General features: G+C 42.6%; 1 protein-coding gene across 1 annotated transcript; it reads right to left on the minus strand.

Annotated features, from left to right (window-relative positions):
• Nucleotides 1–121: 121 nt before the first annotated feature.
• On the minus strand, nucleotides 122–13,215 carry LOC306949491 (UBX domain-containing protein 4-like; the record flags this gene model as incomplete). Its single annotated transcript, XM_079539401.1, has 13 exons — nucleotides 122–260; nucleotides 949–1,157; nucleotides 1,436–1,567; nucleotides 1,902–2,004; nucleotides 2,927–3,054; nucleotides 3,806–3,970; nucleotides 4,127–4,181; nucleotides 5,535–5,637; nucleotides 6,318–6,477; nucleotides 7,049–7,167; nucleotides 7,998–8,026; nucleotides 8,847–8,949; nucleotides 13,134–13,215. 13 exons carry the CDS (start codon nucleotides 13,213–13,215, stop codon nucleotides 122–124), a joined length of 1,527 nt encoding a protein of 508 aa, XP_079395527.1.
• Nucleotides 13,216–15,697: the final 2,482 nt, after the last annotated feature.

Below are 15,697 nucleotides of genomic sequence, written 5' to 3' on the forward strand. Positions count from 1 at the left end.
GAATAAGAATTAAGTAATTCAGTTGGTGAGAAAGAAGCCCCACTTCTCCAGAAGCTTTAGATGACTTCAATCAAATAAGGAAAAAAAAAAGAGCCTGACTCATTACTGCAATTACTCAAAACTACATTTGTTGTGTAGAATTTCCATTCCAAGTATTATTTTCATCTTCTCCATCATCTTGAGTCCTCAGTCTATATATTTTGCCTTCTTTTTTGAAGTCTTCCCCTCGTTTTTCTGTTACTCTTTTCCTGACAGTTTGCCTAGGGTACAAAAGGCAGTGTGTAAGTAGAGCATCCTTCCTTCTCTTATCCCCAAAAATAGGCTTCCTCAGCCCTTTCTTTCCCTGGGGAATGGTACCCAGCTACAAATATGGCATTTAGTGGTCAAACAGAACTTTGGTTCTCCTGGCACTGAGGTGATACGTGCCTACTTCGTGTGAAATAGCTCCGGTATAAGAGATTTTTCTTCCAACACAAAACCTCAACTCTCTCGTCGACTTCAGTTGCTCGTGTTCCTTATGTAACTACACCATAAGAGAACTTTACATCTTCAAAATTTACATTTTGAACATTTTTATCTTCCAAACAGTATCAGCTCAAGTGAAACCCATATTCATAGTTACAGCTGAATTCTGTGTTCATTACTGGCTGCAAAACTATGTTTTTTTTCTTGCTTTTTTTTTTTTTCCTACACTGTAGTTGGAAACTGAGGCAAGCAGTAAAGGGCTTGCTTAATCACACAAGTACAACCAGGATAGGCTTAATCAGGGCTGAGATGCAGTTTGCCTGCCCCCAGTTTGTCCTTCAGCCACACAGAAGGGTGGTTGCCCAAAACTGCAAGGACAGAGCAACGAGTATAAAAGAACAGATACGGTTCAGTTCAATAATATAAGACTGAGACAATTCTAGCAAGTGCTCAGAGACAGCTCCCGTAAGCAGCTTTGATTACCTGCTTTGCTCAACATTGTTAGAGTTTGAGGGATTCGAATGCTCTTGCTGATGGACTGTTCTCACAGTAGATTCTGAGGGGGGTGGACTCGTAAACAGAAAGTTGCTAATAAATCTCCACACTGCGAGGAGGGGATAAAGTATCGTGCCCAAGAACTTCCACAGGTCACCGCCTGAAGCCTGAACAACAGAAGTAGCAGGTCGTCCCGCCTGGATGCGAACACCAAAAGCAAACTTGTCAGGTATTCAAGCTGTATCCATTTAGGCAGAGTATTTCACACGTAATTTAGAAGCAGCTCAAGAGACACTAGAAAAGACCACATTTGGTTCCACGATAAACAAATATCTCTGTCAATCCCTTTCCTAATTAGTCCAAACAGAAATTATACCAATTTTGCAATATGTCTTAGAGACAGTAAAGAACAGAATTCAAACAAGTTTTATAACGGCTGACCAGAAGCACCTGCCAACCCCAAAGCAACACCTACCGGCAGCAGCACTACAGAAGCACTTGGTGCTAACTCTAACTCCAGTAATTTCTTTCCATAATCTTCTTTGGTAAATTCCCTTCTGGGAAACATTGTCGCCAGAGAAAAATTGCCATAAGCATTACCAACCGTCTGTGAAAACACAAAGAAAACATTTTAGTTAAAACGAACTGCTCACTTTTCACTTTCTACTGCGGAGCTGCCAGCTGAGCACACATTGCCTTACTGCCCAAGAGTTCTTATCAGAATTACAATCATCTTCATACGAAGAACAGCAGAACTTCTAATGTCCCTGACAAGTTCCATGCTGCAGCTGTATAAAGGCTGTTGGTGGTTCTGCTAACCAAAACTCACTTCGAATTAACACAAAGGAAAGCAGCTAACAACGATTCTGCCATGTTCAACTAGTTGCTGCTACATTAATCTGTAATTAGCACGTAGCTGAGAAAATGAAACACTGATTTACCTGTGCAGCAAACTGCCTCGCTTCTTCCAGCCGTGCTTCAGATGGGAACTGGTTAGTAAAGGAAGATCCATCTGGAAGGCGGAACTGAATCCTGGCTATTGCACTGCAGGACATTCACCATGGTCAGTTGGTTTATTAACAATCACAAACACTCGTGGGGCTTTAGCTTGGCAGTACTCAGGTGTGGAAGGGAGGGGCGGCCATCTTATTTATGGCAGTTCAGATAGCTTATGGATTTGGATTCGCAGTTGATAACCATCTTCTTTATATACCACCATGCATCTCTGCGTTTCACCAGACTCATCAGTATTCAAACAAGATGCTTGTATTAATCACACATAACAATGAATATCAGAAGGAAATATAAACCACACGCATTTTGTGTAGCCTGCATTACTTCTATTGGATTTTTTGGGAGTTATACTATGAGGGCACAGGTATTCACTCTAGCTTGGCAGGTAATGCTACATTCAGCTATCTAACAGGTTGCTCCTGCACTGTGCCCTTTCTTCCGGGGTTTTGATTCACAGTGGTTCAGTAACTATTTAAGGCCTCCATAAGTTAGGATATTTTCTGAAACAATAGCATCAGGCAGGACAGACGCCACGTCTGACTCTAATGCTGATGTGCATAAACAAGCCTTGCTGAATCCAAGCCAGCTGTGCACCCAGAGAAACAGCTGGGTCAGCAGCACACTCTCCACCGTAGTTCTGACACAGCCACCTCATCTAGTTCCCTACCTAGCCCCATCATACCTGGTATTCAAATCAAAGATCAGGAAGCAAATGTATCATTGTCAGGAATGTCTAAAGGATGGAAGTTCTCTGAGAACATAACATTAATGGAAATGGCCATGAGTTAATATCACAAAAGAAAGCTAATTTTTATGTCAGTATTCAAACACACCAGCGTAGCATCAATTAATAGGTTAGGACATACTATGAAATTTCTTAATGCTTACGCAAAGATTTTTTTAACCTTTCTTCCCGTGAGGACACATTTCTGCTTTCTCTAAAACTACCCACCTTCGCTCCTTTTGAGATGCTTCTTTTCTGGCTTCCATTTCAGCCTGTTTAGCCTGAAGAGCTGCAGCTTTTGCAGCTTCTGCTTCTTCCTTCGATTTCGCAAAGCGAGCTGCTCTCTCAGCACGATCCTTAGGAAAGGCCAAACATAAACCTTCATTTTCACTATGCACCTTAACTTAATACTCAAAAACCTCAGTCTGTACTGAGAACCCAACCGCTCTAAGTAAGTGGCACAGAGGAAAGGCAGCGGTGCTGCAAAGCTGTATTCACTGTCAAATAGGACTGTCTCTTGTCCCTAGGAAACATAAAATACACTTTTCACTGAGTTACTTCATCCAAGTAATCAGATAGCCTTCCATGATAGTGTAACTTCCCAGTGAAGAGAAAGGGAAAAATCTATGACAAGTCACACTGCTGTAGTTCTACATGTTCTAGGCAAAATTTGGAAACAAAGAGGAATTTCAGCTGTGAACTGTTCATATGCATACATAAACACCTATATATACAAACTTAAAAAAAAAAAAAAACAAACCTCCATTTTCAAACAATGAAGTATTTCCTGGGCTTCCCTTTCAGATCTCAGTTTGAATTGCAATTTTTTCAAGTTTAATTATAATTCATCACTGGGCTCAAGCTACATAGGAAAAAAAGCTAATGTATTAATTCTCACAGTCATCATCGTGATGCATATCAAAGTAGAAGCTTCACAGCAAATGCTACTAAAATGCGTAAGTTGTCACCATGCAAAGCCACAGAGGCTCCAAACAGAAAAACTGAAGATTTTTCAACATTTTACCAAATGAGAAAATGTATCCTGTTTGTACTAGCAGCCCTTGCAAGAAAGAAGCAGCAGGCTGTCATTCCAAATGAAGAAATTACCAATGCAATCTGTTGCCTGATACGCTCTCTAGCTGCCTTCTCTTCTGCTTTCTCTCTGTTCCTTTCCTCTAACATTCGTTTTGTCAGTTCTTCTTCCTGACGTCTTTTGTACTCCAACATTTCTTTACCAGTTTTTCTCCTTTCTATTTCTTTCTTAATTTCTTTCTGAGTAAACAAGAGAGACAATAAAAATGAGACCATAAAATTGCCTTGGGTAAGTGGTACAAGGCTGAAGTATATTCGTTTAAAAAGCAATTAAGCATTTATTCAAATGTGGGTGTCTAAAGAAATACTGCAAGCAGTTCCACATTTTCGCTTTACCTGTTCTTCTTCTTTCCTTTTCTCCTCTCGTCTTTCTTCAAGCTTTTTTGTGATTCTAAATTTAAAAGCAAAGGAAAAAAGTCTTAAAATGGCATTATCTACTATTAACATTTTTACTTTTAACGAAGCATTTCCCAGCACAGAAGCATAAAGCACATGAAAGAGAAGAGGAACTGTAACACACTGCTAACAGCTAATGTAAGAGTAACGATTCACTCACGTGTGGCTGTACCATCCATCACAACACGAGGTAGTGATTCAGCACCTAGCCTGCAGTTTTTAATGGTAGTTTTAACATATTCTGTTCTTTTCTGTTGACTAAATAAAGAGCCATAGATATTCTTGTTTGACATCTTGTAAGACATACAATAAGCAATACTATTTGTAAACTATGGTAACAGAAACACTAATCTCAACCTGTTCTCAACTATTTAAGCCATCTGGTTTCTTCTGCACATCACTTCCTAAAATGGAAAACAAACAAAATATAGCAAGTGCTGATATAGACACACATGTGTTTGTCCCACTGATCCAGACAGGTGCCTTAGAATAAGGACCAATGCACAAAATTTGCAATGTATTTTTAAGTCTGGGAAGAGGGCAGACATGACCAAATGCCACACATGGTCAGACAGGAGGAACTTTTTGTTTTTGTACAGTAGCTGCTGTTATACTTTTTAAAAGAGAAGCGCTACGTACCACATGGCTTTGCCTCCTTTTTTTTTCCCTGATAGAAAATACGTTGTACTTTATGCAAATATGGTGCAATTTAAGATTCACATGTATTTTATAAATGAATTTTATATCTACATTAACATCGTGACTTTGTCTTTTTAATACCATACTTTTTAGTCATGGAACTAGCATTGCTTACTGGTCTTGCTACAGTTCATTGATCAAATGAAAAGCAGAAGAGTCACAAAATAGAATTCCTCTGCCTTTTACAACATGCCTGGACTGCAGCCACCAAACAGACAAGAAAATGAGAGGACATCTCTCATAGGAAAGGAAGGTTTCGTAGGAAACCTAGGGTAGCATTACTAAACTAGTTTCAATGCTTGCAGTACAGTATTTTAACTCCTTCAAAATCTTTGCAGAAAGCATACTGTCTGAAAGAGACCAAAATAATGACATCGTATCAAAGTAATGACAATCTTCTTAATTTTCCAGATGACCTCTTTATCTCAGGGTATGGGAAAAATTAATTAAAAAGCTGATTTTTGTGTTCCTCCTAGTATTAATCTCAGACATCCAAACAAAAATAAGCCCACATGAAACGTCTGCCAGATGACAACAGAATCAGCACCAAAACCCTGTAATTCAGCCTGTCTGATTAAAATAAAATAAAATAGAACTACATCCTGAGAAACAAACAGAATACATTAGATAGACTACAAAGAAGAGTTACCTTTCTACTTTAAGAGCAAGATCATTCACAGGCTGAGCATTGCTCGCTTGCTCATCTGAAGACTGAGTTGCTTCCTGGCTTGCCTGACTTGAATTTGCTCCATCTGCAAGCGATTTACAAGAAAATAACGCATGAGAGAAAAGTTAAAGGTATATTTCTTCATACAAAAATATCAACCGTTTACTATTAGCCATAACTGGCAGGAACTAGGATATCTCTAGAAGAATCACAGAGTCAATCATAGAATCGCTCAGGTTGGAAAAGACCTTAAAGATCACAGAGTCCAACCACGACCTAACCACACTGCCCTAACAACCCTGCACTAAGTCATGTCCCTGAGCACCACATCCAAAGGGATTTTAAACACATCCAGGGATGGTGACTCAACCACCTCCCTGGGGAGCCGATCCCAGTGCTTAACAACCCTTTCAGTACAGAAGGTTTTCCTGATATCCAACCTAAACTTATCCTGGAAAAAAGAAAGGAGGTCCTGCTATTCAAACTTTTTATTTCCCCCTTTCCCCCTGCTTGATTTCAGGTTACTAATCCAGAGGAGCCTTTTCAGCTGAATCTTTAACACTGCTTTTTTTTTTGTATTACAAACCATGTATTTCTCACATTAGAACAGCACAGAATGACAAGATCTGCAAGAAGCATCTGGTATGTTCAAGTTTTTCAACAACTCCACTCAATATACAATCTTTTATGTAATATTACATAGCAATTAAGACAATTATTTAAAAGCACATCAGCTAGCATTTGTGTTAACATATTGGCCATTACCATCAGAAGGTCTTGTTTCAGACACAACAGGCTCAGGAGAGCCACAAGGACCTGCTGCTGCGCACTGAATGTTTTCTGGAGCACCATCGGATGGAGACGAGGGGCACGGAGCAGAGGACTGACATGGATTTTCCAGAGATTGCCCTTTTTCTGCGTGCATCTAAGAAATTGGGGGGAACAAGTGAGAGTATGATGTTTTCCTCATGTTCAAACATCAAGGCTACTGAACTGGTTTTGGAGACTTGGTCCTATTTAAAACATAAAACTAAAATTATCCCATGCTGTTGAATCTGACACAACCACATATATAACTTTTTTCTTAATTATAATCTTACACTCACATTCCCAGTGATAAAACTATGCTTATATTATATATAACCATATTTTTTTTTTATAAACCCACATCATAAAACAGTATTACAAAATCACATACAAATTACTGAAAGAGTAGTTGGTGTATCATTCAAGTTAAGGCTTCTTGACATGCCTCCTTTCTGTGGGGGTTACACAAGTGATTAAACAATCTGTGAAACAAAAGACAGCACAGCCTTTCTGCACAGGACTTTCACACCCATTCAACAGTATGTATTGAACTTAAACTTGCTGATTTTGTTGATGGAGGGAGATAAACACAATTATTCACATTTCTCCAAGGACTACGTTAAGGGCCTGTCTTAAGCATGCGAGCACACCTGTCCCAGTCTGAAAGATCCACCTGTCACAAGCATTACCTGTTTCACTTTATGGATTCTGGTAACAAGCTCCTCAGCAGAAACGCTGCCAGCAATTACTTCCAAAGGGATTCCATTGTCTCCTATAAAAAAACTGGATGGAACGCACACTACAGGATCTGCACAGCAGCAGTTAAGGGCAATGCCTGACAACAAATTCATAAAGTATCGTTATAAAGAAAAGAAATCTTTGGTGCTGAATATCTCCACTCAATATTCTATCTCCACCTGGTAACTAGTTGAATATATCAGGGGAGGAAGAAAAACAAAGCTACCAAATACGCTGGAAAACATCCCATACAACTGGTAAGTATTTCACCTTCTCCTTGAAATTGTTTGAGCCAAAGTTTTTTTCTCAGACAGACATACCCAACTACCAATTCCTCTTTGATTTGAAAGACTTCATGTTTGTGCAAGATGACTTCCTAAGTAGGTAATACTGAATGCTTTACAGCACTGCGAAAATCCAAGGACCAAGTTCTTTTTCAGCATCAGACAGAATTCCTGAGCTATAAGCAACAACCTACTTAAGGCAGGGGAAGCTTACCTAACCTCATGCCTGTGCTTCTGGCAAACCCAACTCAACTATTTGTCCCTCCTCCTCTCTAATTCTGAGCTTCAGATAACAGTTTAGAGGTTTTTTTGTTGTTGTTGTTTGTTTGTTTCTTAATGCTGATTAGCACCAATGAGTTATTCTGTTACATAAAGCTCTGGGTAACTTTCTATTGAGAGAACTGCACAGCACTAACATTAAACAAACTTGCTCACTTTCTTTAAGAACTAACGGTAAGCTGAATATGTAATGATACAATTTAATAACAGCTTATTATTTATTTCTGTGCAGTAAGATAGATTTTTTAATAATATTGTTTATATTTAAGAGCAGCCTTAACTTGTAGAGAGAAATTACCTGTAATCACAACATAGCTAAACTGTTTTCAAAGGATACAAATTTGAGAAAACTGCAGGCAGGCTTCACTGGGAAAAGAAAGAATCCATGTTGAGGAAGAGCAATCACTTTGCAACAACTTTAGATTAAGCCTTTGATCATAAAAATAACTGTTCTACCACCACACACGGAACTATTTAAATACTTGAGAGAACACTACAAGGAAACTCACATTGCATCTTCTCATTATAATTTTGCATAAGTGTTATCAATCCCTGCTGATCACAGTTGACTGCAGTAGATTATTTATGGAAGCAGTGCTAAGAAGCAATTGAGGAAAGAGACATCTAACCCACTGAGTGCAAACAATGCAGCATGTCTTCTAAAAGGTCTGCAGAGCCTTTTAAAATAACGCAACTTCTGGAAACGTCAACGCACTCTGCTCACTGGAACTGAAGTTCTTATTCTAACAAAATTGAGTAGTTTATCCAGAAGCCTCAACGCTTCTGTGCTGTGTGTTACAAAGGAGAGAATTTCTCTGGGGCCTTACAGACCTATCCTACTGAACAAAGGATTGCCTCGAGTGTACTTGCATCTTGATTCCACGTTATTTTTACTTGGCCTTTTTTGCATTTTCTTCTCTTGAAAGAGGACATCCTCAAGCATTCTTTTACTAATGCTGAAACCAGTAGGAAACATGCAAAAAAATATTTAGCACAACACTGCAGTACATTTGCAAATTTTCAGTTTTCTCAGATTCCAGTGGCTTTAGCAGTACTGATCTCACTTATGTTCTCAAACACTGCGTTCAGAATACCTCCAGAGCAGGGAGAGGACTTCCCTTGCCTCATACTTCCATCATCGTCAGTGAAAGATCGTGCAAGAGACAGAATTAGAGTTGAATCAAACCTTTTGGTGTCGATTTTAATAGCAACAAAGCCATCGGAGGCAGCCTCGGTCACCTGAGCGTCCTCCCACCTTGCAGCCATCTCAGCAGACTGTTCATCCTCACCTGCAAACACAACATGCATGAAGCTGAACAATCCGCTTCTGACTTCAGCTCTGCTTCAGCTGCTTGAAATTGTTGATGAAAGAGACTCTCTCAATTATTTTCAAATCAGTTAATCTTCTTTTCTTTCCTATAATCTGGAGGTAATTCACTCCAGCTGATTCATCTCGCTAACATGCCAAAAAAAGGCAAATATACCAAAAATCCTTCCAAGACAGCAAGCACGTAGCTTGCACACTCATTCAGCTGCATGGCAAGTTAGTCCAGGGAGCAGACGGGACTGGACCATACAGATGGAACAGGGATAAAGGAGCAGGAACTGATGGCAGCCTGGGGATTGGCTTGATTGCATCATCTCATTGCACAACTGCCCATGGGCCGCATTTTCACGTTACAGGGAGCATGTTTACGCTTTCGTGTCCTGTTTGCTATGCTCTTGTAATCTGCAAGGAGATCCCACAGCAGTTGGAATGAACCACTGCTTCTCCCTGCCTTTGGGCTTGATCTGCTATCCACTGCTTGTCCTTCCTAATAAATTTAAGTACATAGTAGTACTAAGTACAGCAGCTGCTAACGCAGGTAAAACTACACTTTTCATCTCTTAGAAATTCAGTACACAAGGCTTCAGAATTTGATAATTTAAAAAAAGCCTTGTTCACAGATTTATCACTTTTGTGTTCCAATTCTTGACATGAACAGTAACAGTGGGAATGGACGAAAAGGAGTCAGGAGCACCCAGGAACAGAAGAGCAGCTATGTCAGTAAAGGAAACTGAAGAAGGGCCACAAATTCACAACTGTTATTTTAATCACTTTTGTATTCTAAAGCACCAGTTTAGTGGGAATTTGGGTTAATCAATAAGCTCAGGTGAACGTTAATCAGTTTTCCACAAGTGCACCGGCCTACAAGTATTTGTTTATCTTTAATTTCTATTATTTCCTAGCAGCTTGGAACTGACTGCACTCTCGATGAAGAGTCACATACTGGCTTCCTAGTACAGAAGCCCCTTATTCAACAACAAACTGTTTCATGCCAGTCACTGTTTCACACAGTATCTTTTACTCGCGAATGACCAGGAGCACCCCTGCGAAGCCTTGCTCCCTTAAGGTAGGGACAGGTTGCAATGCTGCTCAGAAGGAAACCAATACAAAACACGCTGCTTTTCGAGAAGTGTTTTCCATCTGTACGTATTGATTTTTCCCTAGAAGCGCTAATCTCTGTTCCTGTCAGCCTATATACTCAAAGTTCACATTCAGGATATTTTTAGGGAACCAAGTGCAGCGGGTGGCCGCAGCTGTTCTGCCCAGTGGTGCAGCCTCTCCCCCCCAACACGCTCGGATGGAGCCGCTGTGCTGCACACACTTTCACATGTGCTCATCCGATTAGGCTACTAAAAATACCTCAAGACTTGCCTAATGGTAACTTTTCCAGACAAACAACTGCTGCAGTTGGCAAAAGAATGCTGAAGGACAAAAACAGGTCAGGTTATTCACCGTGCAGTCTCCAAGAGCTGTGATCCAGGAAGGAAAATGCTGATAAATCACCTTCTGTGAAACTGTACCTCATGAAGCACTTTAGCATAGGAACTACCCACAGAATAGCTACTTGGGTATCTTTTTGTTAATAACCCTCTCCCACTTGGGAGCTCATGTTCATTTATCCCAGTATCTGTATCCTGAAAACGAAATGTGAAAGGCATGGAGAAAGCTGAGAGGCCGCAATCAATGTTACTGGCAGAATTCAGATCTCAGCAAAACACCGAGTTATTACAAACTGCCTCGGATCTCTCGTTCCCAAGACCCTCAGATTTCCCACACTTAACTTGACTTCACTTAGCAGCAATCTACGAGCTGCACACAACTCTCAGTCACACGTGCCAATCTCTTCACTGTGGTCAGGTCAAGTGAGAGCTCCACACAGGGACAGGTATCCATCACCTCCCACTTGGTTCAGATCACTGAAAAGACTTCATCTGCAATGACCGAGTTCCTGTAAGAGGAATCTATTCAAAACCACCCCAGGTTGCCAAAGGACTTAATTCCCCTGTTCCTCAGTCCTAAAATAAAACCGACAAATCAAAATTTCAAAGCTTGTTCAGCACGCAGCCATCAGGGACAAATGTCTCCCTTACAGAAGAAGCTGGCTGGCTGCTGCTCATCAACCTGCATTTCCTAACTCCTCAGTGAGGGCAAGGACTGCCCATTCTGGAAATGACAGCAAGCTGGAATATGGGTCTGCTCACCTCCGCCTCATGTTACTTCACGTGTTTAACTTGAAAAGGGCTTGGATACAGCTTAGCAGGAAAGCACTAACAAATAACCAGCTGACTGCAAATCGCTTTTTTGTTAAAGAACAAAAAATCCTAAAAATAAAAGTTATAATCAAAGGGCTGTTCCTACAAATGTTTCTAAACAGAAACACAAACACTTTAGCTGGAAGTGTTTTTTTCTCTACCCCACAGCCCCTGCTTTTGCACTCCTGAAAAGGCACCTCTTAAAACACAGCCTGGTATTTTCGTATTAGAACACACCTAACATCTGGAAAGAAATAATCTTACCCACCCCAACCAGAACAGAGGAGGCATCCAAGGAAGTTTCACGTGGAAACAAACTATTAACTTAAGATTAAATATCTCAAAAACATTAAATGTTCATCCATACAGGATGGAAAGCCATCTACAGAACTCTACCAAGAAGATAGCAGAGACATCCATGAGATATGCCAGTGCATGTAAGATCCTAACTAAAACTATGCTAGGAAGGTTTAAAACTACACTACGAAGTCCATGAACAGAAATGCTGGAAAAAAAAAAAGCTGGTTGAACAACACGCAACTTCAGCTGCAAACACTGCCTCATTGTTAAGCTAAGCAGCCACATTACAGCTTGCCTGTAGGAAACAGAGTCAGAGGGAATAATCCAGTTCTTCATTCCAGGTGCTTGTCCAGAGAAGCAGCAAACTGGAAGAGACGGACAGGCAGATGGTAGTAGGAACCAAACAAAAAGCAATGAACCAAGCAGACTTCAATTATTTTCGTCAAGACTGAATCTAGTAGCTAGCTGTCCTTCACAGCGCTTGTACTACAATCACAGTTGATTTGCATTTACTATTTATCATTTTTCCATTTAATTGATGTTTTGTCCCCCATAGATCACTGAGCAAAGTGTACAAAGCACCTCCAAGGAACACTTCTGAAAGCACCTCTTCCTGCTCAGGCAGCTGAATTAGGAACGCTTGTCCTATGGGCCAGTCTGCAGCACGAAGATTCAACATCACCACCACGCAAGTGTTACAGTATCAAAGCAAGTCTACATCCCTGCAGTCACACACTTATCGCCAGCCTGAGTCACAGGTTCTGAACGCGACTAAAAATCTTTAAGAATGTGAGACATTCGAGAAATCCAACAGAACATGTCTAACCCTGGAGATGTGGAGCATCGCAGAGCAGCTGCCTTCCTCCTGCTTACCACCCGGCTTTGCACGTAGTTACATACAACCCGTCGGTAACGTCAATTCTGAAAGCAAACACGCTGAAGAATGCTTAAGGAAAAGACAGAGAAACGAACAGAACTAATAACGGCGAGTTAAAAGCCGTTCGGCACAGATGCCATCACGTTATCAGGGCTTTCAGACGCCGCCCGGAAGCTCGCAGCCCGCGTCCCCAGTCGGGCTGACAGCGCTCCGCAGCACGGCGAGCAGCACGGGACAGCCGCACTGCAGCGGCTCCTCCTCTCTCCTCTGCACCGAGACAGCGCGAGTTCACTTCCTCCAACGTGTCGGTTACGCGACTAACGGCACGGAGAGCCCAAAAGGGAAAGCTGGCGGATCGAGCGCGGCGCTCCACGGGATCAGCGGCGCCCCGCGCTGCCCGGCCCGGAGGCACGGCGCGCCGCCACGGCCCGCGCTGACACAGCACGGATGAGCGCCCGCCGCGGGGCGCAGCGCAGCTGGCGGAGGAGCGGCCGAGGAGAGGAGCGCGCGGGGCCGCGGACACGCCGGGCCGGGCTCGTCCCGCGCTTCGGTTCGGTTCGGCGGCCCCGTGAGGACGGCACCGGACCGGACCAGCTCCGCCCGCCGCTCGCGGGCCCGCAGGGCAGGGCAGGGCCCGGCGGCCGCGGGCGTCGTGTCAGCGCAGGGGAGGCCGAGACCCGGCGCTCGGCGCCGCCGCCCCGCTCCGACCGGCCGTACCTGACACAAACACGACGAAGACCGAACTCCGCTGCTTGGCGGCGGCGATGGCGGCCGGGATGGAGCCCCCGAACCACATCATGGTGACCGCCGGGCTCCGGAGCCGCGACAGCCGCCGTGCGCATGCGCCGCTACCTCCGTTCTGCTGCGCCGACCCCTCGTCACGCGCCTGCGCCGGGGGCCCGAGCCCCGCCTTCTGATTGGTGCCCGCCCTGGGTCGCGCGCTCGATGGCGGCAGATTCGCCTTGGTCTGTAGGGACGATGGGCGCCATGTTTGGCGCTTCGCGCGTCCCCTTCGGGCGGTTTGTACGCTCTGTCCCGGCGCTCGAGGCGGCTCTGGAGCTTTTCTGCTCTGTGGCTGCGGCAAGGAAAAGGGCCTGCGCACACGTGGTGTGTGGTACGGGGCTGTGCGGGCAGGGAGATGCAGCTCAGCCGGGAAGGCCAAGGGTGCGTGAGGGGGAACTGACAGAAAGCGGTGCTCAGTATGTGGAAAAGAACCGAGCGAGGCTCGCTGTGAGAAGGCGAGCGCAGCCGAGCCGTGAGGGAGCAGCGCTGCTCAGGGATGTGCCTTGGAAAGCGCGATTTTCTACAGTTCCTACACAGACAAAACAGAATTTTGTTGATGCATACCAAGGGAAGGGCCCGCGGATCATCTGGTAAGGGTTACATCTGGACATCAACAGGAATTATTGATGTTACGTTCTCAAGTAGGTACAACTTAACAAGTCTAACTGTCTAACCACAGGGTCGCCGAGCTGCTGCAGTTGCGACTATGCTGCCGTTAATCTGAGAGCTCCTGGAGCAACGGCCGTGTGAAGCTGCAAACACAGGGAGCATTTGTAGTGCAGGACAGGGATCAGGCTGGGCTGGTTGCACAGTGAAGGACCCCAGAGGGCAGAAAGCTGCACGTGGATTAAGGTACCTTCCAGAGCTTTGCTCTAAAAAGATTTTAAAGGGTTCTCTCATGTCCAAACAGTTTCCCAAGTTGCTTATGTATGTAATGTTGCGTAAGGTGTAAGGAAGCTTTGCAGCCCACCTCCAGAGCATTTGCTGCTGCAAGTCTAAGACTTCTGAGAACATACGGAGCCACATTTGATTGAAATTCCATCTGTCACTCTTGTGGAAATTTTAGCCAGTATCAGATAAACACACAAAATTGAATTTGGCAATCAATATGGAGGATAATGCAAGAAAGCTGTTTACATTTTAGGACATTGGTGATTCACACCTTCCCTCTCAAAAAACTCAACAAATCAGTGTAGATTCAGTTGGATTGTAAAGGAAAGTATTTTCACGAGTGAATTTCTTTTAATTGCACTGTTACTGAATTCTAATCAATGGTCTGTTAACAAATTAAAGTATCAGCTCCAGTTAAAAAGGATTTGAATTAACATGGAGACAAGCTGTGGTGTTTCCTAGCATCTGTAAATCAGTGCTGTGGATTATCCTAGCATTATTCTAGTGCTATTTCTTACAGTAACTAGTTTGGAAACTGTACAAACAGCAAGGCTGTGCTGCATACCAATTTCTCCAATTAATCTTATGACCACTGCAAGGAAGAATTACAAGGTAGGTGTTAGAAAGGTCTTCAAGTTCTGTAAGTTGAGTTTGATGTAATGCAACACTGCTTTTCTTCATTTTCTTTTTTAGTATAGTTTCTTTAAGTTAGCTATCAAGTACTGTTTGCAAACATTGGGAAATGTTGAAGCTAGTATGTAGCACCTTGTAGCATTTCTGTGCCTGAAAATTTTCGCTGCTCTCAGCATGATATATCATCATCAGTCCTTAGTCTAATTCAGATTCAAAGTCAACTGGGACATGGGAACTGAATTAAGAATGAACTTCACTGGTGAGCATTATATGCAGTAGTGGAGTTTATTTTTCTACCTGATAGCAGTTTTAATGCAAACAATTATCAGCAAGATAAAAGTTTTTCCTATATGGCTCTTTGGTTTACAGCACTAGTCTTTCTGACATCACATATCTCTTCAGAAGTGCAGAAACAATTCATTTTGCATGCATCCCACAGAATGACTGCTCTGTGCTTTACTGGTAAGACTGACAAAATAAAACAGCACATGTTAATGTGTTTGTGTCTTGTACCAATTTTAATGCTTCTTCATCTCTTATGCAAGATTCACTTTTACTTGACAAATTTTGACAGTCAGCAAACATTGCAAAGAAGTCAAGTAGTTACAAGCAGGAAAAAAAATAAGCTTTGCTAAAGAGGGCCCATCAGATAGGTCCAAACTCCAGTCCTACAAGTCTAAACATATGAGGCCGTCATTGAACGAAGGGGAGGTTCACACATCTCAGGTTAAGAACGTGACTGCATAATTTTCAAGTCAGCCAAGAGACACCTTCATTTACGTTGGACCTCACGTCTACAATTTTCAGGTGTGAATAATGGCTTTTCTCTTAATTTTCAAATAAAAGCACTAAAGGGGGATAACTTTCAAAAGGTTTTGGAAATTAGGACCTTTTAAGAGTTCTGGTTTACATGTGAGAATTAAGACTTCTAAAATGAAGTCACTTTAATGTTGTGCACTGTTTAATTTTATTTT

The sequence above is a fragment of the Tetrao urogallus genome, assembly GCF_951394365.1.
Source record: "Tetrao urogallus genome assembly, chromosome: 8".
NCBI classification, from domain to species: domain Eukaryota; kingdom Metazoa; phylum Chordata; class Aves; order Galliformes; family Phasianidae; genus Tetrao; species Tetrao urogallus.